The sequence below is a fragment of the Aquarana catesbeiana genome, linkage group LG03 (genome assembly GCF_042186555.1).
Source record: "Aquarana catesbeiana isolate 2022-GZ linkage group LG03, ASM4218655v1, whole genome shotgun sequence".
Lineage (NCBI taxonomy): Eukaryota > Metazoa > Chordata > Amphibia > Anura > Ranidae > Aquarana > Aquarana catesbeiana.
The window spans coordinates 613,989,147-614,014,241 of record NC_133326.1 but is presented as its reverse complement, the minus strand read 5'-3'; the positions used below and the strand labels follow the sequence as shown (position 1 = coordinate 614,014,241).

The following is a 25,095-nucleotide window of genomic DNA, read 5'->3' as shown; positions in this document are numbered from 1 at the left end:
CTGACGAGAAGGATATCATCAATAGTTGAGTCACTGTGGAGAGATAGAAGCTGGCAATTAGCCGTCAGCTGAACGGCCAGCTCAGAGAAGAAAGGGCTGAGCCCAGCCCTGACAGGTGCAACATTTAGCAACTTGCATGCTTGATGATTAAAACTGGCACATCTAAGTATGCAGGCATCTGGGGTAAAGCTGTCCACATAGACCATCCTCCTCACCGCTATTGATGTCATCCCTTCCACGCTCAGAACGCTGTACTGCAGGGTAGTCTTCCCAGTCACGATTGCAGACTGACAGCAGTGAGCGCCGGCGGTGCGGAGGACGGTCTATGTGGACAGTTTTACTCCGGATGCCTGCATACTTAGATGTGCCTGTTTTAATCATCAACCATGTGAGTTGCTAAATGTTGTACCTTCATTAATTGTAACCATATTGCTACACTTAGAGGCGCCTCTTTTCTCTTTTATACTCTGTAGCTCCTGCTGTATTTTGCTTCTAATCCCCTTGTGAAGGCTTCCATTTGTGGATGGACATTTTAAGATTACACAACCATCACAAATCTCATTGCTATAATCTTTTTATGTGGACTATAAACTGAAGGACTTACAGTATGAATAAAATGTTGTGGAACGAAACATTTGAGTTTCCATTATTTCTTATGTTTCATGTTTCCAGAACAAATTATGCTCGCAATTCAAGGTTTTACTGTATTACACATGTAATGCCATTCATTCCAAAGGGAGACTCATTTGCGAGGAGATAAACTTCAATGTGAAGTACGTTTGAAAAAAGCACCATGCCAAAACTCAAAGGTATGGACTGTACCACGTAAACGTATCCACTTTGCTCTGTCAAAGCTCTTAAGTGTTCCTCATTTGGAGGGACTGTCCCTCTTTTGGAACCAAGGAAGAGAAGAGGGGGAATCCCCTAAAGTGGGACTTTAAAGGCACTACTACAATAAAGATAAAGTGTATATGAAAAATATATAATTTTTTGAACCAAATCCCTGTGTCTTACAATTCATCCAAAATATCCCTCGCGTAGGTGTAGAAATCTGTATAATTAGATGTACTAGTATTTATTGGCTTATAAAAGTTTTAACCCTGGAAATCGCGTGCAAATAGTGTGTGCGTGTTATACGCCGATGCGTCAATTTGGGCTGCCCATGAGGGGACAGGGAGGGGGACGGGATGAGCGCCGTCAGATTACATACAGTGAGACTCTCCTGTTTACTCAGAGGCCTCTGTAATAGGAAGTCCCATCTCCTGGGCCAGCATTGGACCAGTGTTCTGCCTATCATAGAAGTTGGTCCAGAGGTCCAATTAAAGAGGCCGCCGAGTAAACAAGAGATTGTCGTTGTATGTAATCTGACGGTGCTCGTCCCGCCCCCCTCCCTGTCCCCTCTGAGGCAGCAGTAATCTGAGGTAAGGCTGCAGATGGGCATTGATTAGGCTGCATTGCTGGCACTTGTGAGGTTGCAGATGGGCATTGATCAAGCTGCATTGACGGGAAATTGTGAGGCTGCAGATGGGGATTGATCAGGCTGCATTGATGGCACTTGTGAGGCTGCAGATGGGCACTGATCAAGCTGCATTGATGGGAAATTGTGAGGCTGCAGATGGGCATTGATCAAACTGCATTGATGGGAAACTGTGAGGCTGCAGATGGGCATTGATCAAACTGCATTGATGGGAAACTGTGAGGCTGCAGATGGGCATTGATCAAGCTAAATTGATGAGCAATTGTGAGGCTACAGATAGGCATTGATCAGGCTGCAGCTGGGCAATCGTGAGGCTGCAGATGGGCATTGATCAGGCTGCATTGATGAGCACTAGTGAGGCTGCATATGGGAACTGGTGAGGCTGCATATGGGCACTGGTGAGGCTGCATATGGGCACTGGTGAGGCTGCATTGATGGGCACTGACCCTTATTTTGTTTCAAAGTTCTTTATTGAAAAATTAAAGTTTTTTTCCTGAAACTTCCCTCTTAAATGAAGGTGCGTGGTATAGGCCTGTGCATGTTATACGCTGATATATATGGTATTTAACTACCGTATTTATCGGCGTATAACACGCGCCGGCGTATAACACGCACCCTAGGTTTAGGAGGGAATTTTAAGGAAAAGAACTTTTAGGAGGGAAGTTTAAGGAAAAAAACTTACATTTAAATGCCCATCAATGCAGCGTTATCTGTCCATCTGCAGCCTTGTCAGTGCAGCCTTGCCCCAGTGTCCAGTGCAGCCTTGTCAGTGCAGCTTTGCCCCAGTGCAGAATTGTCAGTGCAGCTTTGCCCCAGTGCAGCCTTGTCAGTGCAGCTTTGCCCCAGTGCAGCCTTGCCCCAGTGCAGCCGACATACACAAGTTTAGTGTGTAGTTTTAAATATGGCGCCACGGAGTTCGGATGGACTCGGCGGAGCTGAATGAGCGCCACCGAGAACACAGTGACTGGGCGGAGCCGAGATACACATAGCCGAGGGTTCTCGGCTCTTCTCGGCGCCGTTCACAGTCACGCCCAGTCCCTATGATGGACATAACACAGGTCCAATGGCGGGACTGGGCGTGACTGTGAACGGCGCCGAGAAGAGCCGAGAACCCTCGGCTATGTGTATCTCGGCTCCACCCAGTCACTGTGTTCTCAGCGGCGCCATCCGAACTCCGCGGCGCCATATTTAAAAATACACGCTATGTGAATGTTGGCGGCGATCGCTCCGATAGATCACAAAATTGCGGGGATCGGCGTATAACACGCACCCACGATTTTCCCCTGATTTTAAGGGGAAAAAGTGTGTGTTATACGCCGATTAATACGGTACCAAATAATATTCATATTGCACTAAATGTTTCATCCATATTTAAACTCAGTACATGAATTTTGACCCTTCAACAAATGCACACTAATCTCTACGGAATATATGCAAAAAAGAAGAAATGAAGAGGTGAAAAATCCCTAATGGGTTTAAATGATGCTTTTTGTGCTTTAATTTGTCATCATTCTCAACATGCACTGCCAAGGGGAAGGAAGCCTTGCCCTCCACTGTAGGCAGGCATTGGGGTGCAATTAAAAAGAAAAATAGTATGACGATGCACTGCACCACATTGAATGCATTACCACCTTATCCTTCCTTCTGATTATTCTTTTGTCTCCCTTTTTGTCCACAGCTCTTCAGCTTTTTTTTCTGAAGCCTTCTAAGTTTTCTCCAGGGGTACGTGTCAGTGTGTCAGTAAAAGGAGAGAGATGGGTACTCACTGCTATGTCTGCTTCTAATATATTGTGTTTTATTCTTTAGAGCATTGCACCAACCTCATATCTTTTATTACTCAAGGACCCTTATATCTTGGTTGCTGCTGGTAAGTTATATAGTGTAGATAATGGCACTTAAATTGCAATGCTTACTGTGTACATACCTCCCAACTTTTTGAAATGGGAACGAGGGACACCTATTAGCAAAAGTATGTTGGCATAGGACACACCCCCCTGTCACGCCCCCTTAAAGGGGAATTTAAGTGCTTTTTGTTACCACTACTATTCCATTATACTGGCTTTTGAAATTTACAAATGCAGCAATTTAGAATTTGGATGAAAGTTTAGCACTGGGAAACACTTTTTGAAAGATAAATAGTGCATTTTATATACAACTAAATAGATCGGGACAAATGAGGAGGAAAGAGGGACAAAGGGACTCTGTTCCAAATCAGGGACAGTCCCTCGAAATCAGGGACAGTTGAGAGCTATGCTGTATATTGTGATATTGCGGGGGGGGGGGGGGCTATTTATCAAGTGTATTGCATCACCAGTGAGCTCAGACCAGCCAGGGAATACTGTTTCAGGGTTGGTTGGCCCATTTTTAATAAAAAGGAAAATAAAGTTCAACGCAACAAATTGTTGCCCTCGTAGGGGTTTTCACCATTGCTCCAAAAATGAAAATAATTGGCGTGAAGCCTCCTGGCTTTTCTTTGCAGTGCCACTGCTTAGGGCTCAAAATAGAAAAGTGACAGGAGAAAAAGGATCAAGTGTTCCATCGAGTCTGTCGCTATTTTTCTTGGATTCATATATTTATTTATTTTTTCATTTCTTTTTTTGTTTGTTTTTTGTTAACTTGTTTGTCTGAGTATAGATCTATGTTTGTCCCAAGCATGTTTGAATCCACTTACTGTTGACTGACTCACTACCCCTGCTGGAATCTATTCCAAGCATTAACTACTTTGTCCTATATTATATGGTCTATGCGCACCTGAACACACACCCTGCTGGTCCCCAGCAAGACATGGCTCTAATGCTTGAACCTGATAGGTCACAACCCACTTTTCAATTCTCCGGACTTGGTGACTGCAAATCAGCATGGAGGGAGAGGTCATTCCATATTGGGGAAACACACTGTCTTTGATCATTGCTCATTTTCCAAAGATCAGAGAGAATATGTTTAATCCCTCATGGGATCACAGGATCAAAATATTATTAATGGGAAGATGAGAGTTAATCCATCTATTAATTCGAACTATGAGCTGTATCCTTATTGGGGTACTTTGGGTTCTTGTGATAATTTGCCAGTGTGCTTGTCAATTTTTTGGGGACACTCAATAAATGGATACACCTTTATACCACTCATAACACTCATGACAGGTTGTTTGCAGTGCATATCTATCTCAGAAATATTTAACCCTCTCTGTACCACTTTCCTCATATTACCTTCCCCCTTAAGACTCCCCCTCTTGTCTTCTAACCAATTCTTAAACTGGCCATAGATGATTCATTTTTTTTGATTAGCCAGTTGGCTGATAAAAAAGAAAAATGGGAAAGGATTCCCCCATCCATATATTCGAGGTGGAGGAAGGAATCCTCCTCCTGCCTGTATTGTATATTAGCTGCAGCGCTGATCGAGCACAAATTTTCAAACAGTCACATTAAGGAGGATTTGATCAATAGGTCAACTTTTCTCAAATGGGAATGGCTATACAAGGATCGAAATTCGGTCAGACCCTGCTTAACCTGGCGAATTTTGATCCTTCTGTGGACACCTTTAATTTTCATGGTGCTCTGCTGCCCCTTGTTTATCCTTTACCTACCATATTCCTTTTACTTTCCTCTCTCTTCTCTCTATGCCTCCTTTATTCTCTCTCCTTGTACTTATTACCCTCTGTTTCTCTACCTCTCTCTCTCTTCCACCCCCCCACAGCCTTATAATGAGGAGTCCAAAAAATGGTGAAATACTTCACTATTAAGTTTTCTAAAGAGCAGTTGTGTTGGCAGATAAAGTGTTACCAACAAACTAAAGACAGCTCACAGTGTTATATTTTTCTTCACAGGGGCTCTCTGGATTGCAAATATGGCTGTTGGAGTTTTGGAGCCCACCTTGCCTATTTGGATGATGGAAACCATGTGCTCCCCGAGCTGGCAACTAGGTACCTGTCCCGAAACAAATTGCAGAGTGATGCTGCACACTCCTTTTTTTAGAACTACATACTTATCAGTTTCTAAAATTATCCCATCTGAAGGAGTGTTCAGGCAAGAAGTAACACCTTCAAGAAATGTTGTTAGGGTAATCAAATCCGTAGACATAACATAATCATTACCTGACTGGAACACAACTAGATTGCGCTAGGCAAAATAGGAAAGAAAATGTGCAAATGTGCAGAACGAGTGCAATACATGAAAATTTACCCATGTTTTGTCTCTTTAAGACCACTGGAAATACTGAAAAATAACTGTTGATTCTGCCAGAAATCTGGAGAGTTCCTCACATCCTGTTTGAGCTGACAATACTGCCTCTACTTCACTGAAATCCCAAGCAGTGTTATCTGCCCTGCTTTCCCCTCTTATAATATGAAGATAAAGAGAGGGGGAGATGTTCTGTAGTCCAGTAGAAAAGAACTGGACAGGGCTGGCAACACTGTTTGGTATTTTAGTACAGGCGAGGCCTTGAGTTGTCACTTCTAACAGTAAGTTAGGTCTCCAGATTTCTAGAATATTAATAGGTATGTATTTGCTTGCAGATGCTTGGCAAATGTACAGTTATTACAGAGATGTATTGCATATCATTTTTTACTTTTTCCTTGTCATACTGTTTATTTATAATTTTTTAAATTATTTTTACATTTTATCCGAAATAATTATATATTTATATACAATTTTCATTGTCTTGGGTCACAGTTTAGCAAGCAAACAGAATTGCCAGGAGGACGAGAAGGCTCATGCAAATATGACTGTTTCATCCTGTTGTGCAGATGTAGAACAGTGACTGTTCAGTATCACATTAAGGTCCTTCTGGAAATCAAACCACTTAATCAAAATCCAGTCTAGTAAATCTTATTAGAGAGACATTAACTACTTAAAAGAGAATTCTCCTCAGGGTGAGCCTGGTATAATAATATGACACAACACGTGAATGGTTATAAAAGTACTGACGCATTTAACCATTTCCTTACAGTAGTTATTTTTATTTGTTTGTATTTCGTCCTTTCTAACAAATACATAGACAATTGAGTACTGTCCGTGATACTTTTTTTATTTGCTCTAACATACAATTTTTCAAGACAAGCTTTCGGAGTATGTCCCCTTCTTTAAGGTCCCAGCAGTACTGATTCACAAATGTTTTAGCAGAATGTTAAAAACACAAATCTCTGAGGGAAAGAAAAAAAACACAAAAACAAGTACATGGCAATGGTAATAAGACTAGCATATTTAATGAGATAAGACAGAGGGAGAGCTATAGACTGGGTGGGTCAGTGACAGAGGGGTCGTAAAACTGTAGGATTATTGGTAAGGAAACCCATATCTAATTTTAGGCCATTATTTTTTGTGTCAAAAAGAAGTATCATTCTTAGTTCAAACGTTTTCCTTTCCTGGATAGTTCAGAAATTCCCTTTAAGAACTAAAACATTGAGGTCTTCTATAGTGTGGTCCGGTTGTGAGAAGTGATGTCCCACAGGTGGGCAGAAACTGTCTTCTTTATGTTCCTTGATGGTATGTCTGTGTAAATTCATCCTTGCTTGCAACTTCTGTCCTGTTTCACCAACATAAGACCCTTTGCTACACCATTTGCATTGGATGAGGTACACAACATTACTGGAGGGTCAGCTGTATGATCCTATGATATTGAAGGTCCCATTTGTGTGTGTGACACTTTTGAATAGATCTGATTGCAGAGTTTGCAGTGTTTTTTATTGCAGGGTTTGCTTCCATTATTTGTGACTTCATAATCAGAATGATTAGTGATTAGTTTATGTCTGAGGTTGGGTGGTTGTCTGAAAGCCAGTGGTGGTGGGTCCATAAGGGCACATGGGTGCAGCCCCCTCTCTCTAGCCACCCCTCTAGCACCTCTGCATTGCATGAATCTATCTATGGCCACCGCAGCAACCCCCTATTCAGGCGCCGGTCCCTTTTCGAGCGCCGGGCGCCTGAATTACAGCAGGGTTTTTTTTTAATCACCTGATTAGAGCCATAGGCTCTGATAGGCGTCAAAAAAGGTGACCTGCGAGTGCCATGCTGGGCGCTCGCAGGTCACTCAGCTGTGTTAGAAAAACGAATGAATATTTGTTTTCCTAACACTAAACCGCCTCTCTGCCAATCAGGTGCTCGGATCTGTTACCCGTCACCCGATTGGATGAAACGTCAGGTGCTGTGATTGGACTCCTATCAGGCGTCCAATCATAGCAAAGGATGGGAAGAAAGGACGGGAGAAGACATTGAGGAGCTGTCCCTCCGCCACCGAGACAGGGTAAGTACAGAAGATGGGCGGGGGGCACACTGGCAGCATTTGATATGGCACAGTGGCTGTGTTTGATGGGGCACAGTGGGAGAATTTGATGGGGCACAGTGAGGCTGCAATTGAATGGGCACGGTGAGGCTGCATTTGATGGGGCACAGTGAGCCTGTATTTGATGGGCACAGTGAGGCTGCATTTGATGGGGCACAGTGGCAGCATTTGATGGCACAGTGGCTGCGTTTGATGGCACAGTGGCGGCAATGGATGGCACAGTGGCTGTGTTTGATGGCACAGTGGCGGCAATGGATGGCACAGTGGCTGTGTTTGATGGTACAGTGGCGGCAATTGAAGGGCACAGTGGCTGCGTTTGATGGCACAGTGGTTGCAATTGATGGTACAGTGAGGCTGCAATTGATGGGGTTTTTTTTCAGAATTTTTCAGTTTCTTTGTGCCCCCCAAAAATTTTGAGCACCAGCTGCCACTGCTGAAAGTCAATATTGGGGGTTGTTGAAATATTTCTTTCAGCGTTTCATCCTCTGTTATAATGGGTTGTAAATCTTTGATTATCTTTTTGGTCCCTTCTAGTGCTGGGTTGTATGCGGTGACTAGAGATACTCGGTTATTTGTATTTCTCTCAGTGTATTGGAGGAGATTTTCTCTTTGGGTTTTCAAGGCTGTGTTTATGCTGTTGTTGATGGTTTTGTCTGTGTAACCTTTCTTATGGAAGGAGTCTGCTACTTTTCTGAGATGTTTATCTCTGTCTTCTGGGTCTGAACATATTCAATGGTATCTGATGGCCTGGCTGTGAATGTATCAGATACCACCGAATATGTTCAGACCCAGAAGACAGAGATAAACATCTCTTATTTTCTTTATCAGTCAATCAGACATTACCATCCCAAATTTGAATGGTGGATTCAAATGATATAGGGCTTTGTCAAATTTCCAAGCTACCATAAATCAGATTCCCTCAGTTTGAAACTTTCTGGTACCTTACTACAAATCCAAATTTGCTTTTTAAATGGGCATTGTCTTACATCTGTTACTTTGGGATTCAGCTAGCAAATGACTTAAAACTTTTCTCACTCAATTTTCTACCCCTCACTTCCTCATTCAGGAAAAATTCAGAAGTGTGGTCCAAACAAACATTTTCCTGGATGATTACATGTTATTAAACCAAATCTTTTATCTCAAATCCATGTCATGGATTTGTCACCTAGTAGAGAAATCCATGTCATGGATTTGTCATCTAGTAGAGAATCTACTAGATGACAAAATTTCCAAATCATATCAGGTGAACAATTTACAAGAAAATACTTTGCTTTAATTTATTTCCCCAAATTTAATCTCAAATATAGGCGCACTGCGTATATTTAAAGCTTTCGAGAATTTGTCCAGCATGTTAATTCTGTTGGAAGGACAACAGCATGTAATGTAAAGTTGTTAATAAACTGATAATACTGTATGCATTATACCTATCTATGCAGCAGGTGGCGCTGTAGTATTATAGTGTATAGTTCTTATACAGTGGAACCTCGGATTACGAGCATAATCCGTTCCAGGAGTATGCTCGTAATACAAAGTACTCCCATATCAAAGCGAGTTTTCCCATTGAAGTCAATGGAAACGAAAATAATTTGTTCCGCATTGACTTCAATGGGATGCAATACCGCATGCGGCCAGAGGCGGGGGGCGCCGGAGAGCCTCGGAAACGGCCGAAAGGGCCCGAGCACACTTCAGCGGACCTCGGCTAACCTCGGAAAGACTCCGTCCACGAGCCTTTCCGAGGTTTGCCGAGGTCAGCCGAACTGTCCTCGGGCCTTTCCGTGCATTTCCGAACGCCGACGATCGGCGACTTTCGGCTCTGCTCAGCTCCGGCGCCCCCACCTCAGGCCAAAAGCGGTACTGCACACCGCTTTTGGCCTGAATCCTGCTCGTTTTGCGAGACAACACTTGCAAACCAAGTTAGGATTTTTAGAAATACTATGCTCGTTTTGCGAAACGCTTGTTAACCGCGTTACTCGCAAACCGAGGTTCCACTGTATTCTGTGATATAACAGGATGTGTTGTCCACCTATGCTCAATGCACTCGTTTGTGTTCTCTTCCTGTTCCATGATGATAAAGACATGTTCTGATATTTCTCCATGACAGTAAAGTATTCTCTGCATCCAAAAAGCTTCCAGCGCTTAATTGCAATACTCTGCACAATAAATTCTGCTTCCTCAAATGCAACTGACCTAAAGCTAAACTCCAGGCAAACTGCTATATATACAAGTAAATAATGCAGTATAGGGAAGCTGTTTTATTTGCCAAAGGATTTAAATTCCTGTCCATTCATTTCTGAGCTTTACAAGGCCCTGGCACACAGCGCAGTCCTGTCTGGCAGGACAAGAGATATATTCTCTGCTACAGTTAATACTTACTGGTCTTGTGCCTCCCCCTGCCTGTGACTAGACAGTGCAAGGAGAAGGAACACGTTGATAATAATCATTATCATAAAGGATTTTTTTAATTAAACGTTTTTATTTCCCACAAAAGTCTACAATTTTCCAATGCATAAACATTTTTCTTTGTTCAGTACAATCATTCCACATATATCATATATAGGTAACACATAAAGTTCCTAATCAATTATAGAGACTGTTGCTATGTAGTAACGCATTTGTTTTTTTGGAGCATCAATATACTTTTTTGATTATATATGCTTGAAGAGAGTGGCATATATGACTCTGGCCCAGCTGGGCGGCACATGACAGAGGGAGACGTGTTCTGCAGTACTGTATGCATGTGTCAGATGCATTAAGACAGCGATCCAAACTTTGTTATATTTTGCAGGGCACCCTCTATTCATGTAGATTAATTTTTTTGTAGAGCAATGTGTTGTTTACGTCAGTCTTCCAGTCAGTTAGTCTGGGGGGAGCCTGCCTCATCCAAAGTTTAGCGATTGTTTTCTAGGCAGAAAATAGAGTCTCATGCGTAAAAATGTTTTTTTATTTGTCATTGTCAGCGTCTGGAAATATACCCAGTAGGCACAGTTTGGGGTCTAGAGTCAACGGAAACCCCATGTTGTCATGAAGGAAATCTACCACCTGTTTCCAGAATCCCTTCATGTATGGGCAGGACCACAGGAGGTGGTAGAATGTGCCTGTTTCTTGATTACATAATAGACATGTGGAAGGTTGTCCCTGATTAAATGTAGCCATTCTTACAGGTGTGAGGTATGTACGTTGTAGAATGTATATTTGGCTTAATCCGTCAGATAGTTTGGGCGAGACAGCTTTGCATGTGTCCAGTGCCTCATTCCAGCTATTGTCCTCTAGGTTCCCTAGGCCTCCTTCCCATCATGTTTTTATATTATAGGCTATTTTCGTTGACAAGGGAGTATGTAGCATGTTATAGAATATTGATATTCATTTCTGGGGGTCTTCACTTTTGACTACATCCATTATAGGGCTGTGGGCGGGACCAGGTATTGATTCTGGGAATTGGGAGTGAATAGCATGTCGGACTTGGAGAAATCGGAAAAACATGCGATTCGGGAGAGTGAATTCTAGTTTTAATGCATCGAAAGTTTTTAATGTGCCAACAGTAAGTGTGAGAGGTAGAAAATTCCACTTCTACACCAAGCCTCTGAATCTGGCACAATCAAGAGTTCTTGGAGTGCTCTATTATGCCAGATGGGAGAGTAGTTGTTATGTACAGGTATGTCTAGTTTGACAGAGGCCAGTCTCCATATATTTCTGTAGTGGTTTAGGAGGGAGTTATGTTCTTTTTTTGTAATATTTTCGATGCCTGCTGCTATGGCGCAAATGGGATCTGTTGTCAGTTGGGCCCAGGCAGGACATAGGAGTAAAGTGATTATCATACAGGATTTATATAGCGCCAACAGTTTTCACAGCTCTTTAGAAAATAGAGAATATACAGTTATAATACAATTCAATAGGGTTAGGAGGGCCCTGCTCGTGAGTGCTTACAATCTAAATTTGGAGGCAAGTGATACAAAAGCTAATAAATGTGAGGGATGAGATTTTCAGGGATTGTCTAAAGGTGAACAGAGAAGAAGATAGGCATATAGGTTGGGGTAGGGAGTTAAAGAGGGCAGGAGAGACTCTGAGGAAGTCCTAAAGTTGAACATGGTAGGAGGTAATGAGGGGGCTAGAGAGCAGGAGATTTTGGGAAAAGTGAAGAGAACAGATTGGGGGTTGTTTTTATTCAAGGTTGGTGATGTAGTTTGCAGCAGAGTTGTGGGTGGTTTTGTATGATGTTGTTAGTATTTTGAATTTTATTTGTTGGGCAGTCAATATCAGTGGAGGAACTGGGAGAGGTGGCAGACACTTAGCTGTTGGTACGGTGGATGAGAATGGCAGCAGCATTCTGGAATAGCCTATATAAAGGTAGGCCAACAAGAAGAAAATTGCAATAGTCTAGACAAGGAACTGAATTAGTAGCTTGGTGGTGTTGTTTGTTAGGAAGGGGAAAATTTTGTCAATGTTATGAATTTTGCAAAATTTGGACACTTATTGGATTTTGGGCCGAAACGAAAAGTCAAAGTTCAGGATCACACCTAGCACCGGCTACTCATAGTTGTGCTGTCGACCTCCAAAAAATGTTGGTCAAATAGCAGCATCCAATTAGATGCAGTCATTGTTCGAGTATTCAATACACAGTAGGTGTGGTGGGAGACTCATCCATCCATACTGTATAGTGTGGATGGAGGATTCTGTTTGATTTTTTTGCGTTAAGTCAAGTGTAGGGATGTTCGCCCATTCGGCGAAAAGAAAAGCCATGGGTTCCCCCCCCCAGTCCATACCAGGCCCTTTGGGTCTGGTATAGATTTTAAGCGGAACCCCAGCCCAAAAAAAAAAAAAAAACGACGTGGGGTCCCCTCTTGAAATCTATGCCAGACCCAAAGGGCCTTGTATGGATTTTGGGGGGACCCCATGCCATTTTTTTTTAATTTTGGCATGGAGTTCCGCTTAAAAGCTATACCAGACCCAAAGGGCCTGGTATGGACTGGGGGAGGGGCACCCATGCCGTTTTTTCTTAATTCTTTGGGTCTGGCATAGATTTTAAGAGAAACTCCACGACAGAATAAAAAAAATGGCGTGGGGTCCCCCCCAAAATCCATACCAGACCCTTATCCGAACAAGCAACCTGGCAGGCCAGGATAGGGGGAGACGAGCGAGCACCCCCCTCCCTTCTGAATCATACCAAACCGCTTGCCCTCAACATGGGGAGGGTGCTTTTGTTGGGTTTTTTTGGCGTGGAGTTCCCCTTAAAATTGATACCAGACCGGAAGGGCCTGGTATGGATTTTGGGGGGACTCCACCCTGTTTTTTTTTTTTTTTGTGGCGTGGAGTTCCCCTAATATCCAGGAAAACACAGGTTACAAAGTTAGAGTGGAGGTAGAGGTATCCACCCGAAACATGGGTGTATACAAAAGTACAGTGTTATAACAATGTCTTATGAATCTGAAGAAGCATAGATCTATATACAATGAAGTGCATACTCTAAAGCAGGGGGGACTACAACATCAGTCCTTGGATAAGAAAGAAGTCAAGTCTAGGGTGGGAAGAAGAGGCAAGCAAAGCAGGGTGAGTAAAAGTGATAAAGGAAAGTTCTGTAGTAGACTTATGAAGGTATTGTAGATACCTAAAGGTATAATGGGGAGGGGGGAGATATTGCTTATGGCTCTGTTTGGTCTGAGACCCAGAAAGGTGTGAGTCCTCCCATGTGGGGGCTGTCAAGGGATACATCACTACAAATCACTAAGGGTGATTCTTCTGGGGTGTGCTAGCCATGGAGACCAGTACTGGTGGAATTTATCTCCAGTCATGTTTGATTTGGCGAATAGAAATTCCATGCGACAGTGATCGTTGATATTAGAGGTGAGGGAGCATAGCGTCGGTGAAAGTGGGTAATTCCAAGCCCGTGCTAGGGTTACACGTGCTGCTATTAAGATGTGAGTTACAATGGGAAGGAATGTAGTAGGCCAGATAGAAGGGTATAGACCAAAGAGAGACATTTGCGGAGTCAGCACCTGTGAAACAAGAGTAATATCAGCAATCAGTGTAGATACATTTTTCCCAGAAGGGAGCAATGACAGGGCAATCCCACCAAATATGAAAGATGTCCCCTATTGCATCACAATTTCTCCAGCATTTTGGGGAGTGAGATGGGTAGAAGTGGGCCAGTCTGTCCGGCGTATAATACCATTTGTGGTATATTTTCCTGAGAGTTTCCCAATGAAAGATGTTTTTGGAGAAAATAGATGGCAGCCTGAGAGATCGATGCCATACATCTGGGGGAATTGAGATCTACAGTTGTAAATTCCCAAAATACCATACTTGAGGATCTGGATGTGGAAGCCGTCCGGGAAAGAAGATTATAAATGTGGGATATCCCCTTGGTTTTCGTGGCTAGTCGAGTGTAGAAGGAGAGCAAATCCTTAGATACAGTTCCATCAGTAATGGATATTAGGGAAATAATATGATAAATTCTGAGGTAAATGTAGAAGTCCTTACTAGGTAGGTTATATGAGGCAGAGAGTTTCTGGAGGTCTTTAGGTGTAGTTTGTGGTATCGGTCTCCAATCTTATGAATCCCTGCTGTAGACCAATGCTATAGTGGTAAGTTTGGTGATAGTAGTTGGAGAGAGAGGGGTGGAAAGGTCTGCAGGGCATTTATGTGGATCCCTTGATAGGTTTGTCGTATAGCTTTCCAGGTTGCGACTGTGGCATTGACAGAGGGTAAAAAGGAACGGGCTGTATGAAAGTCCATCCAAATCACTGCTAATAGTAGATTGGGGGGGGGGGGGTAGAGAACTTGCTGTAGCTTCAATTTGGAGCCACAAGGCAATGGAGAGTGGGGCCCAGGACTTGACATAAAGGGGGCATCGAGTGTAATGGGTCTGTAAGGGATATGATGATATTGTCCGCATATAGGCCAATTTTGTGTGGAGTATATACTACCAATATTCCAGAAATGAGAGGGTTGGCGCGAATTGCTTGGACTAGGGGCTCAATAACCATGGCAAAGGTCAGGGGTGAGAGTGGGCACCCCTGACGGGTGTCATTGGTGATGGGGAATGAGTCTGAGAGGAGGACTGTGGTCCAAACCCTGGAAATGGGGATGGAGTAAAGTCCCAGTATGGCTTGTAAAAAATTTCCCTCAATGCCAAATTTCTTTAGTACTGCCTCCAGGAACTCCCAGTGCACCCTATCAAATGCCTCCTCTGCATCAAGTGAAATGAGCAGAGAAGGCATTTGGAAATGCTCTACCCAGTGAATGAGGTATACAAAACGTTGGGTTCCGTCTGAGGCCTGACGGTGAGGAATAAATCCCACCTGGTCTGGGTGTACCAGGTGGGGCATGTGCTGAGCAAGACGAGTTGCTAATAATTTGGCGTACAGTTTAAGGTCTGTATTATGGAGAGAGATGGGGCGATAATTAGCTGGATCATGAGGGGACTTGCCAGATTTATGAATGGTGGTGATGACAGCTTCAAGAGATTCCGATGGGATATCGCCAGTGGCTAAGAATCTGTTGAGGGAGTTACAGAGATGGGGTACGAGTTGCTAAGTGTATGTTTTGTAGTCGTTACTGAAGCCGTCCGGTCCTGGGGCTTTATGCAAAGGGAGTGCCCCAATAGCAGCTAGGAGTTCCTGGTGTGAGAAGGGTTGCACCAGAGCTTCCAATTGCATGTGAGTCAGAGAAGGGAGGTGCAGAAGAGAAAGGAAATCATGTATTGATGATTGACTAGGTTTAGGTTCTGTAGGGGAGAGGTGTATGTTGTATAGTTTGGAATAGAATGTGCCGAAACAGTTAGCAATGTCTTTTGGGTTGGTAAGTCTATGGCATCGGGAGTCTAGGAGATATTGGATTTTGGACTGTGCTGCCCTGCGCTTATAATGTTGAGCTAGGACTTTGCCCACTTTGTCATCCTGGGAGTACCATGTAAGTCTAACTTTTTTCAGATAAAAATCAAAACCGTTTTGTAAGTAGGAGCTCAATTCGGTCCGAAGTTTATGGAGTTCAGTAAGCATAGTATCTGAAGGGGCCAACTTATGGCTTCTAAGGATTTTATATTGTCCACGAATGTGCTAATAGTTTCATGGCGTTTTTTCTTCTCCTGGGCCCCCAACTTCAATAGTACCCCCCCCCCCCCGAATGACATTTGTGGGCATTCCAGAGAGGGGTAAAGTTAGCAACAGAGCCAGAATTGAGGTTAGTCACTAATCGCGGATCCGATCTGTTGTCTAATCTCCTTAGCACTAAGCAGGGTGGTATTCAATCGCCACAATTTATGTGGTGTAATGGGGGAAGTAGAGAAGAGAGTGATGGATACAGGAGTCACTCCATACATGGATACAGGAATCACTCCAATGGAGGAGGTGGAGACATGCTGTAGCAGCACTTTGGAGGTTAGGAATCCTTGAATAGGTCTTTTGAGAGTTATGCCGCGTACACACGATCGCACATTCCGACAACAAAATCCATGTTTTTTTCCGATGGATGTTGGCTCAAACTTGTCTTGCATACACATGGTCACACAAATGTTGTTGAAAATTCCGAAGGTCAAGAACGCTGTGACGTACAACACGTATGACAGCACTATAAAAGGGAAGTTCAATACCAAGTGCGCCACCCTTTGGGCTCCTTCTGCTAATCTCATGTTTATCTCGTGTTAGTAGAAGTTTGGTGAGAGACGATTCGCGCTTTTCAGCCTCGTGCTTTTCAGATCGTTACTGCTCTTCAGTTTGTGCTTGTGGGTTCGTATCTGGTTTTCAGTGCGTGTAATCAGTTCGCATTTGTTTTTCAGTGCGTATTTTATAGTACGTATTTGCTTTCCAATGCGTTCTTGTCCACTCGTTTCTGATTTTCAGCTCGCTCTTCTCAGGCCTTTCTGTTTTTCAGTGCTTTCTGTCAGTTGGGCCTGAGGCCGGACTTCAAGAAGAAACCCTGACGGCGCTTGAAGCTGGCCGTCCTGGCTTGCCTCCCCAAAGCGCCCGCGAGGTCCGTATCAAATATATGGAGTACTTTGCGGGTAGGGGAGCCATTGATATGCCAGAAAATGTTTAATAAATATTTATAAAATCATTTTTGTATTTAAACTGAAATAAGATTTCCTTTGATTTACTGCTTGTGTTTCTTTTAGCTGTCCCCTGTTATCCAATGGGCTTTTCTTTTTGACCATTTTCTTCAATAGTGCAAACGTAATTTATTTGATACATGAGGTGACAATCTCTTCTTCAGCAAACTATTATGTTGTGGGTCTGCTACACACACACCTTGTTTTTGTTGTTAATGTAATGCATTACTGATAAAAATATTCATCACTTTCAGCACCATGAATGAATTTTTGTGAGTCACGAAAATGGCATGATTGTGGCAAGTTATAAAGCACTGTGGGAGTTATTTACTAAAGGAAAATCTACTTTGCACTCCAAGTGCACTGCAAAAGTGCACTTGAAACTGCACTGAAAGTGCACTAAAAGTACACTTGTAGTGCACTTGTAGTGCAAAGTGGATTTGCCTTTAGTAAACAACCCCCATTGCCACTGTAAACACCAATTTAGTCTAAAAACTGCTATTGAGCATTGAAAGAAGAAGCCACACATTGTTGAGTAGAAAACTTTTTACTCTGTGCACATTCATATGTGCGTTAGAAAAGGGTTTTTGAACAAACCAACATATTTTTGTAATAACATTTTTGGTTTTGACAGTACAAATAGCCTTTTTGGTGTTAAACAGGCATGTTTAAAACCATAAAACAATACACAACTCAGGAACTTACAAAGTTCAACTTTGATAATTTGAAGGCAATATCAGACATTAGTATGTCCAAACTGTGTTGATCTTGCCTTCATCAAATGGGGTGATGTCACCCCTGTGAAAGCCAAATTTTGAAGATGCACACAAATTAAGAGTCAAAATGGGGATTTCCCTCCTTATCCCATAATTAATGTCAACATGTGCTAGCTCCCATCATGGGGGATCAATGGATGTGTTTCGGGAGTTCAACCCCTTCCTCTCACCTACTTGAGTTTCGAGGAAGGGGTTGCACCCACAAAACGCGTACGTTGATATCCCGTGATGGCAGATACCACATGTTGACACACTGTGTGCATCTTCAAAATTTGGCTTTCAATATACTTCAAAAAAGATTCTAAAAACTTAAAAATATAAACAGATTGAAGAATTTTGGTGTGTTTTAGATTCTGCCTAAAACATCAATGAAGTCTTTTTTCCACATCATTGATGTCTTCCTTTATCTTCTGTAAATCACGATTGCACACTATGATCTCCCCGATGAGGACGTGTGCACTTGCACTTGTGAAATAAGAAAATAAGATTCTTCTTCTATAACATCCACATCACCTAAAATTCAAAAACACACCATGTATTAAAAATATGCAGGCATACATCTATTACCTGAAGCTGTGGCCTCAGACACTCACCTGTTGTGGTCACTATTTCGCCCACTTCATAAACCTCTCCTTCCTCCACATCCTCAGGTTGTGGTATTGTGAGTTCCCCTTCTTTCGGAGGTTGGGGGTCCTTGGTGACCTCAGACTTCCCGAGTCTTTTCTGTGAATTAAAAAATAGGTATACTTAGCACACAGATATTTGGGGCCAGAAATAGGAATATGAAACATTGCTTGAAGTGTCTTACAATTGTCTGTTTTGGCAGAGTTCCAAGCTGAAAACATGTTTTTTTTGCCTTTAGAAAGCTGGAATAATTACCTTTTTGGGTAAAGTTTCACAGATGGAGACACCACTAGTATCCACTGGAGCACCTGTGTGGGACACCCTAAAAAGTTTGTTCTGGTGTCCCACACTAGTGCTCCTGCGTCCAGATGTGTAAACAGCTGCTGAGTGTCCTCTCCTTACACTGAATCAAGTTTGCATTTCATTCTAGTTACAAACCCATCTAGACAACAATGTAATAAACTTCTATTAATACAAATAGGCATGAACAAATGTAGTTAACCTGCATCTGCCAAAAACATTGTATTAGTGGGCGAACGAACGATGTTTACTACAAACGATTACTGTGCCCACGAACCTGAAACTTGCCATTTTAAACTGTATAACAGTAAAGAAAAGCACATGGAGCAGCACGAATGTAATAATAATAATAGAAACACAGGACAAATACTTACTTTTTAGAAGCACCTTCTTGATCTTTCTGTACTGATCCTGCTTCCTCAATTTCAGGTCTGACCAATGTTTCCTCAGTTAATCCTTGGATCGTCGTACCCCAAAATTCCTGTGCAGACTTTTCACAACTTTAGCCATGATCTTGGCCTTTCTCACATTTGGGTTGGGTTAAGGTCCATACTTCCCATCATAGTCGGCCCTCTTCAAGATGTCCACCATCTCCACCATCTCTACAAAGGACATATTTGAGGCCTTAAATCTCCTCCGGGATCGGGACGTTCGTGGCTCCAGGCTTTCGTCGTTGCTGCTAGTATCATGCACTTGCTCTTTCTCCGCCATGTGCTCTCCCACTGCGCTGAAAGACAAGGGGCGGGGAATATACTATAAAGAAGGTCAGGGGTGGACAGAGTTTCACGCATGCGCAGTGTATATAAAGCGCAACATGCGTGCGTCGTACGTACGATCTGTGAGCGGAGGAAGGAGTAGCAGAAGCGCCGATCGTGCTAACAAAGGTACAATTTTAACTTGGTGCATCAGTGGCCTATACTGCTTATAGATTGGGGCCTATATTGGGACAAGATTAGGAGAGTTTAGCCTGACATTAGGGTTTGTCTTGTGTTGTGTCTTGCAGAGAAAATGGATGGCTTCAATGATCACAACTTCCTCCCCCTATTCATAGACAAGTACAGGGAGCTGCCCTGTCTGTGGCAGGTGAAACGCCTGCATTATAATAAACAAAAGAGGCAGGCAGCGCTGGAGAAACTGCTGGAGTAGGTGAAGCCGCAGATCCCCACAGCAACCATCCCCTATTTGAAGGCCAAAATTGGTGGAGGAGCACTTATAATAGGGAGCGCGCTAAGGTCCAGGATTCCCAGAGATCAGGAGTAGCAGCAGATGACATTTATGTACCCAGGCTGTGATACTACGACAGACTGCGTTTTCTGTCAAACCAGACTGAAGTCAGACAATCACTCCCAGCCCTACTATCCACTCTTCCTTCCACGCTTCCTTCCACCCCAGCTGAGGCTTCTGACGTCCAACCTGGGCCTTCCAGCCAGGAAGAAGAGGAGGAGCCCAGCTTGAGCCAGGTATAGCATTGTTCTACATATTTCTGGTCATAAAATGAATGATGTTAACTAGATGTTATTATTGATCACTAATTGCTGATTTAATAAAGTGTTTTACATATCAATAGACAGTAGTGCCCAAAAGTTATTGGGACAAGAATGAAAAATGCTGGGCTCAGAATGATAGTCTTCTATTTGTTAACATTCAATTTGCAACAGTCATGAGCTCAAAACTGTGTATGATCGATGAACAAAAAACTAAAACTATGTCCCATTTTCATACACAGGAAAGCCTCAGCCAGGAAGAGGGCGTGGAATGTGGCAGCCAGGAGGAGGCTGTGGAATGTGGCAGCCAGGAGGTGGCGGGGGTAAGTGACAGCCATGAGGTGGCACGGCCCAGTAGCTTGACAGAATCCCAGGTCCCCTCCCTCCGCCTTCCAACCAAAAGGCCCAGGAAGGGGAGGAATGTGGAGGAGACAGTGCTTGGGCTGATTCGGGAGGCTAATGCTGCTCTCAGAACCACCCCAACTCTTCAAGAGGCCTTTGCCTCCATGGCTGCATGCAAAATGCAGGAAATGGAAGAGGGCCAACGCCTCATCTGTGAGGAAATTATGTATCTGACCCTAAATAAGAGGTTGAGGGGCCAACTTACAACCAAAACCCACCTGTGTGAGTTCAACCATCCTCCTCCTCCTCCATCTCCTGCCACAACTCCAACACCACAGCCACAGCCTAGAAGCAAGCGTGGAAGGAAGAAAAGAGAGTGATGGCCTGGGTTCAGTCTGGTCTGACAAAAGATGCAGGCTGTTGTAAGACCACAGCCTGGGGACATATGTCATCTGCTGCTGTTCCTGATCTCTTGGAGTCCTGGACCGGATTGTGCTCACTATTATATGGACTCCTCAGGCTACCAATTTTGCCTGGAAAATAATTGATGTCTGCCCTGGGGTACAAAGGCTTCGCCAATTTTACCAGTTTCTCCAGCGTTGCCTTCCTCTTTATTTTCTTATGACCCATGATAAATGGCTATTTTTGATTCCCAAATACTTGCCTATGTGTTTTACTTAAAAAAGGACAGTTTGTTTGTGAATAGGCAGGTACATTTCCTAAATACATGTCAAATTAACAAGGGACACCAACCAACCATCTTGAGGTAAAAAAATACAAGATAATAATGGTGTTGTGGTGACTTGACACACAAAACGAAAAAAAATATTATGGAGATCACTAGAAAAAAAAAAACAGGAGATCTTGATAAAAATAAATAAATAAAATTCACTATAAAAATAAATACAAAACATTATTATGGAGATCTGACGAAAAAAATAAATAATATTATTCAGGAGATCACGAGAAATAATAAAGAAATCAGTTAGTCAGTGTAAGACTCTGTGTGAATATCAGCAGCAAAACAACTTCATTATTCTAGCATTATAAAGAAGAAGAGAATGCGCTGCATTAAAAGATTTTAAAATTTGCAGCGTGACGAATGTGCTATCTCCATTACGAACCAAGCACCTCCGTCTCGTACTTGATTCAGAATTTGGAATTTGGAATTTTGTGCATCGGAATTGTGTACACACGCTCGGATTTTACGAGAACGGATTTTGTTGTCGGAAAATTTGAGATCCAGATCTCAAATTTTGTTTGTTGGAAATTCCGGCGGAAAATGTCCGATGGAGCCTACACACGGTCGGAATTTCCGACAACAAGCTCCCATCGAACATTTGTTGTCGGAAATTCCGACCGTGTGTACGCGGCATTAGAGTAAAAAGAGTAATCCCTCTCAGTGCCATGTTGACATCTCCAGGGGTCATAAAGTTCTTCCATCAGAAGAATGGAGGAAAGGGACCTCCTTCGCTTTGAACTGGAATTGTCCAAGGATGGATCAATTACTTCATTGAAATCGCCGCACAGTATGATATGGTCTTTGGGGTAATGTTGTATTTTGTGCATGATAGTTTTGTAGAAAGATTTTTGGTGGGTATTTGGCGCTTATATATTAACTATTATCAAGGGCCTGTTGTTGAATGAAGCCGAAAGTATTAAGAACCTGCCAGAGGGGTCTTGTTATATATGTGATAGGGTAAAAGATACTGAGGACTGCAATCATAACCCCTCTTGCTTTTTTATTGGCTTGGGAATGGTAGATGTGAGGGAAAAGCTTGTGGGAGCAGTGAAGCTAGTTGTTCAAGGAGAAATGTGTTTCTTGAACACATAGTATGTCCGTGCGTTGGGAAATAGCCTCCCGCCATAAGAAGGAACATTTGCATGGACTATTTAAGCCTTTGGCGTTGAGGGATGTCATTTTGAGGGACAGAGTTAGAGAGTATGAAGTTGGCAAAATGGCACAGGTAAGGTATATGGTCTTGAAAGAATTAAAGGGTGCACCATACGATGTAAAAGATCAAAGTTTATAGGTACAATGCTTGTAAATAATCAAAATGTTCAAAGAATGAGGTCCATAATGTACATAAGGACTTCACAAAGTGAACAAACACGTAAATATAAACAGCAATGCAGTTGCAATATAGCAAAAATGTAGGAACAGTCCTGAGAAATACCATGTGCTTTGCACACTATAGTAGTGGGGCGAGGAGAGATTACCAACGTGGCTCCTGCTCCTCCACAGAATTGTAAATGTAACATCCAGCAACAATTTTTATTGCCCATGGAGGGTAGCTCATGGGCAGCAATAGAATTGGAGGATTAGGGTGCATCCCTTGAGGCCCAGTTATTGGTGATTTTAGAGGATGGCTTGTTGGTGGGAGTTTTTGGCGGTGGGTTAGGGATCATACCCCAGTTGTGCAGATGTTTAATCCCTTTGGGAGTTAGGAAAGAGGTTTGCTGGTTCTGGTAAGTGACCAGTAGCTTTGTGGGGAATCCCCATCTGTATGCAATTTTGTGTTCGAGGAGTGTTGAGGTGACTGGTGCTAGGGATGAGCGGAACACCCCCCCCCGGTTCGGTTCGCAGCAGAACATGCAAACAGGCAAAAAAATTTTTCGAACACCATTAAAGTCCATTGGACACGAACATGAAAAATCAAAAGTGATAATTTTAAAGGCTTATATGCAAGTTATTGCCATAAAAAGTGTTTGAGGACCCGGGTCCTGCCCCAGGGGACATGTATCAATGCAAAAAAAAGTTTTAAAAACAGACGTTTTTTCAGGAGCAGTGATTTTAATAATGCTTAAAGTGAAACAATAAAAATGAAATATTCCTTTAAATATTGTGCCCGGGGGGGGGGTGTCCTTAGTATGCCTGTAAAGTAGCGCATCTTTCCCATGTTTATAACAGCGCCACAGCAAAATGACATTTCTAAAGGAAAAAATGTAATGTAAAACTGCTTGCAGCTGTCATGTATTGTCGGATAGATAAAATATATATCGAATATAGATAAAAATACCAAAACAAAAATGGCGTGGATGTCACCCCCAAAATCCATACCAGGCCCTTCAGGTCTGGTATGGATATTAAGGGGAACTCCGCACCCATTTTTTTTTTTTTTTATGGCGTGGGGGTCCCCCAGGCACTATATACTATGAATAGCAGTATATATACTATACGGCCTGCCCTATATACTCTGCAGAAAATTGGGCCTTAGGTGTTGGTGGTACCAGAACACTGTAAGCCCTCACAGTTACTCTTGTTGAGTGCAGGAATGGGCCCTGCTGTAAAATATATCAAAAATTGTAATTGCATGCCCCTGTTAAACAGGGGCAGAAAAATTGGGCCTTGGGCGGTGGTGCCACAACACTGTAACCCCTCACAGATACTCTTGTTGGGCGCAGGAACGTGCCCTGCTGTGAAATATTATATCAAAAACTGCAATTACATACCCCTGTTAAACAGGGGCAGAAAAATTGGGCCTTTGGTGGTGGTGGTGCCACAACACTGTAAGCCCTCACAGATACTCTTGTTGGGCACAGGAACGGACCCTGCTGTGACATATTATATCAAAAATTGTAATTACATGCCCCTGTTAAACAGGGGCAAAAAAATTGGGCCTGGAGTGGTGGTGCCACAACACTGTAACCCCTCACAGATACTCTTGTTGGACTCAGGAACGGTCCCTGCTGTGAAATATTATATAAAAAATGGTAATTATATGCCCCTGTTAAACAGGGGCAGAAAAATTGGGCCTTTGGTGGTGGTGGTGCCACAACACTGTAAGCCCTCATGGATACTCTTTTTGGGCGCAGGAATGGGCCCTGCTGTGAAATATTATATCAAAAATTGTAATTACTTGCCCCTGTTAAACAGGGGCAGAAAAATTGGGTGGTGGTGGTGGTGCCACAACACTGTAAGCCCTCACAGTTACTCTCGTTGGGCGCAGGAACGGGCCCTGCGTTGAAATATTATATCAAAAATTGTAATTACACGCCCCTGTTAAATGGGCAGAAAAATTGGGCCTTGGGTGGTTGTGGTGGTGCAAGAAACCAAAAATATTGTTGGAAACTAGCATCATCAAGATTGAGGAGGAATAGGATAGTCAGCATAGGCAGTCTTCAAGGGATCCCACATCCATAGCAAATTCAATCAGTTACATCAGCATCAGGTGCTTGATAGCTGCTGATCCAAGACTGATTCATTTTTTATATGTATGTGAGCCTATCGACAGAGTCTGTGGACAGGCGCAGTTTTTGATCTGTTACAAACCCTCCAGCAGCAAAAAAATGTTTAAAGGCATCGGTCAGCCGGACGCTTCTCCGCTGCTCTTCCTCTGACTGAACGAAGCCTCAGCAACACGTTGTCCAGCACCAGGAAATTGTAACCTCCCAGGGTCTGGAAATGCGTTGCACAAACCTTTCTTCAAGGCCTCCTCAAGATGTTTCATCCTCTGCGCCCTCTGCGAAGGCAGAATGAGTTCTGCAACCTTACCCTTGTACCGTGGATCAAGAAGGGTTGCCAAGCAGTAAGGATCCCTCTCCTTGATACCACGAATCCTAGGGTTCTTTCACAGGCTTTGCAGAATCAGGGAGGCCATGCAGCGTAAGTTTGCAGAGGCATCTCTGGGTCACTAAGGATCACATGATCTGTAACAACCTCCTCCCAGCCACATACAACTCCTTGGGTTTCTGGGAAATGAAAACCATCCCTTGAAGACTGCTGCTGAGTGTTATCCTCTACACCCATGCTGACACAATCCTCCTCCTCCTCTTCTT

At 43.1% G+C, this 25,095-nt stretch overlaps 1 protein-coding gene across 2 annotated transcripts in view; it reads left to right on the top strand.

Annotated features, from left to right (window-relative positions):
* Positions 1-25,095, top strand: part of LOC141133109 (chromaffin granule amine transporter-like) — an 88,250-nt gene that overhangs the window by 35,015 nt on the left and 28,140 nt on the right. For both annotated transcript variants that reach the window (XM_073622254.1, XM_073622253.1), the window contains 3 exons: positions 3,156-3,199; positions 3,284-3,344; positions 5,301-5,396. In XM_073622254.1, the coding sequence (XP_073478355.1) occupies positions 3,156-3,199; positions 3,284-3,344; positions 5,301-5,396 (201 nt within the window). The remainder of the gene's footprint in view (positions 1-3,155; positions 3,200-3,283; positions 3,345-5,300; positions 5,397-25,095) is intronic.